The 2084-nt window shown below is 42.8% G+C and overlaps 1 protein-coding gene across 1 annotated transcript; it reads right to left on the reverse strand.

Moving 5' to 3' along the window:
* Positions 1-643: 643 nt before the first annotated feature.
* LOC149150428 (uncharacterized) lies at positions 644-1177 on the reverse strand. The gene has a single exon (XM_089442788.1). It carries the CDS (start codon positions 1175-1177, stop codon positions 644-646), a length of 534 nt encoding a protein of 177 aa, XP_089298914.1.
* Positions 1178-2084: the final 907 nt, after the last annotated feature.

A 2084-nucleotide genomic window follows, 5' to 3' on the forward strand; every position in this document is an offset into this window, starting at 1 on the left:
AAGGAAGAATTGGCTTCAGTCTATTGGCCATTACTTTGGAGATAATCTTGTAGAGAACGTTGCATAATGCAATCGGGCAAAACTTTGAGGGGGTATTGGCTTCCTCCTCTTTGGGGATAAGGGCTATGAAAGTAGAGTTAAGGGATTTGAGGATGGAAGAATATTGCCGAGAATCTTCCACCACCTCCCATACTTCCATGCGAACTATATCCCAACAAGATTTATAAAAATCGATGGTAAAGCCATCCGGCCCTGGTGCCTTTCCATTAGGCATTTCTTTCACTGCTTCTTCCACCTCTTCCATGGTGACCGGGCGATCTAAAGATTTATTTTGATCTTCTGTTATTAGCCGTGGAATGGAGGTCATGATATCTCTTATAGCTGCTTCCCTGTTGATGTCCAGTTCTGAAGTGATCTAGCTAAAGTGATTTATGAGGAGGGAGGAGATTTCCTGATGAGTTTGGAGGGGAGTGCCCTGTTCATCCTTCAGCCAGGTGATTTTGTTGGCACACCTGTGATCGATAGCCGAGCGATGGAAGAACTTTGTATTCTTCTCTCCTTCTTTGAGCCATTGGATACGAGATTTTTGTTTCCAAAGTATTTCTTCTTGTTGGCATCTAGCATGCCACTTCTGCATGAGTATCTACTCTGTGTTGATTGCATCCTGGGTGATGTCCCCTTGGAGCCAATCCTTGTGGATCTGTTCCAACTGTTCCTCTAGGGTTTTCTTGTCTTTGAATATGTTACCGAAGACCTCTTGGTTCCAGGACTTTAGCCGAGCTTTGATGTGCTTTAGTTTGGCTTGGAGTCTGTACATTTTGGTTCCCCTGGTATCCAGCGGCTCATGCCACCAGTGTGTTATTTTAGAAATGAAATCTGGATGGCTTAGCCAAAACTTCTCAAACCTGAAGGGTTTGTTCCTCAGAGTGTTGAGGATGGCCACGTCCATGGTGATAGGCCAGTGATCAGAGCCTCCACTCGGTAGAATGTCCGAGTCCACTATAACCCCTTCAAGGAGAATGTCTTCTGTTATAAGAAATCTATCAAGTCTAGAGGCAATCTGCCTGTCTCCTCCCCTTTTGTTATTCCAGGTATATAAGCCATTCTTGGGGATGATATCTACAAGATTCGTTGTTCTGATAAAGTTGTTGAATGCTTCTGCATCTCGACTTAGCATTCTGATACCTCCTTTATTTTCTGTTAGCGAGGTTATCATGTTAAAATCTCCTCCATAAATTGTTTTAGCCGAGGGATATTTGTGCTATAGTTTGGAGAAACGATCTAACACTTGCCAGTTTGTCCTCCAGTTTCCTAGGGCTGTAAATATTAGTGCAGAGATAAGTGTCTGAATTTCCTATGATTTGAACTTCCAGGGAAATGGATGATCTAGAGGCCTCTGCAGAAATGAGATGAAGGGCTTGAGGATTCCAGAGAGTGGCCAGGCCTCCCTCCATACCATTCTGCTCCACCTCTATGTATTCCATTCTTTTGCCGATATTTCTACTTATCCCTTTCATTATCTGGCTGGAACATTTTGTTTCTTGCAGAAAGATCATATCAGGCTTCTCATTAATGACTTTTTTCCTTAGTAATATTTGTTTCTTTTGGCTATTTAGCCCTCTAGCATTCCATGAAAGTATTTTCATAATTAACAGAGTTTTTAGGAGGTGAGTGTGAAGGCCTCAAGGGCTTTCATCTTACCTGAGTTGAGGAGCATCTGACCTAATTCTTGAAGTGCCTCATTGTTTGTCCTTTGACCCCTCTTTTTCCTGTGTTTGGGATTGATGTTGGTTTGATGCAAACCTAGGGCTTTAACTCCCAGACCTTTTGTTGCGCCAAAGCTTCTTTTCTGCATGTTCAATTCTGCATCTTGCCTAGCTAGGAATAGTGAGTTTACTCTGTCCACCTCCTCCTCAGGGATATGTTCCATGCCTTTCTTCTTCCATTGCTCTACCATGTTCAGTAGATCCATACCTTCTCCTTCTAGAATGTCACTTAGATCCATGTCCTCTCTTCCCATTTCTCTGTCTATCATTTACAAATCTTCCTTTAGTTCTTTTGTTGGTGCCGGAAATTGTGGGATG

Source organism: Pinus tabuliformis, chromosome 9 (assembly GCF_031772625.1).
Source record: "Pinus tabuliformis cultivar Carrire ecotype Pingquan chromosome 9, CPIR1, whole genome shotgun sequence".
Classification (NCBI taxonomy): Eukaryota; Viridiplantae; Streptophyta; class Pinopsida; order Pinales; family Pinaceae; genus Pinus; species Pinus tabuliformis.

Coding starts and splice junctions, on each gene's coding strand:
- LOC149150428 (XM_089442788.1), bottom strand. CDS start 1,177: ATGCTAAGTCGAGATGCAGAAGCATTCAACAACTTTATCAGAACAACG.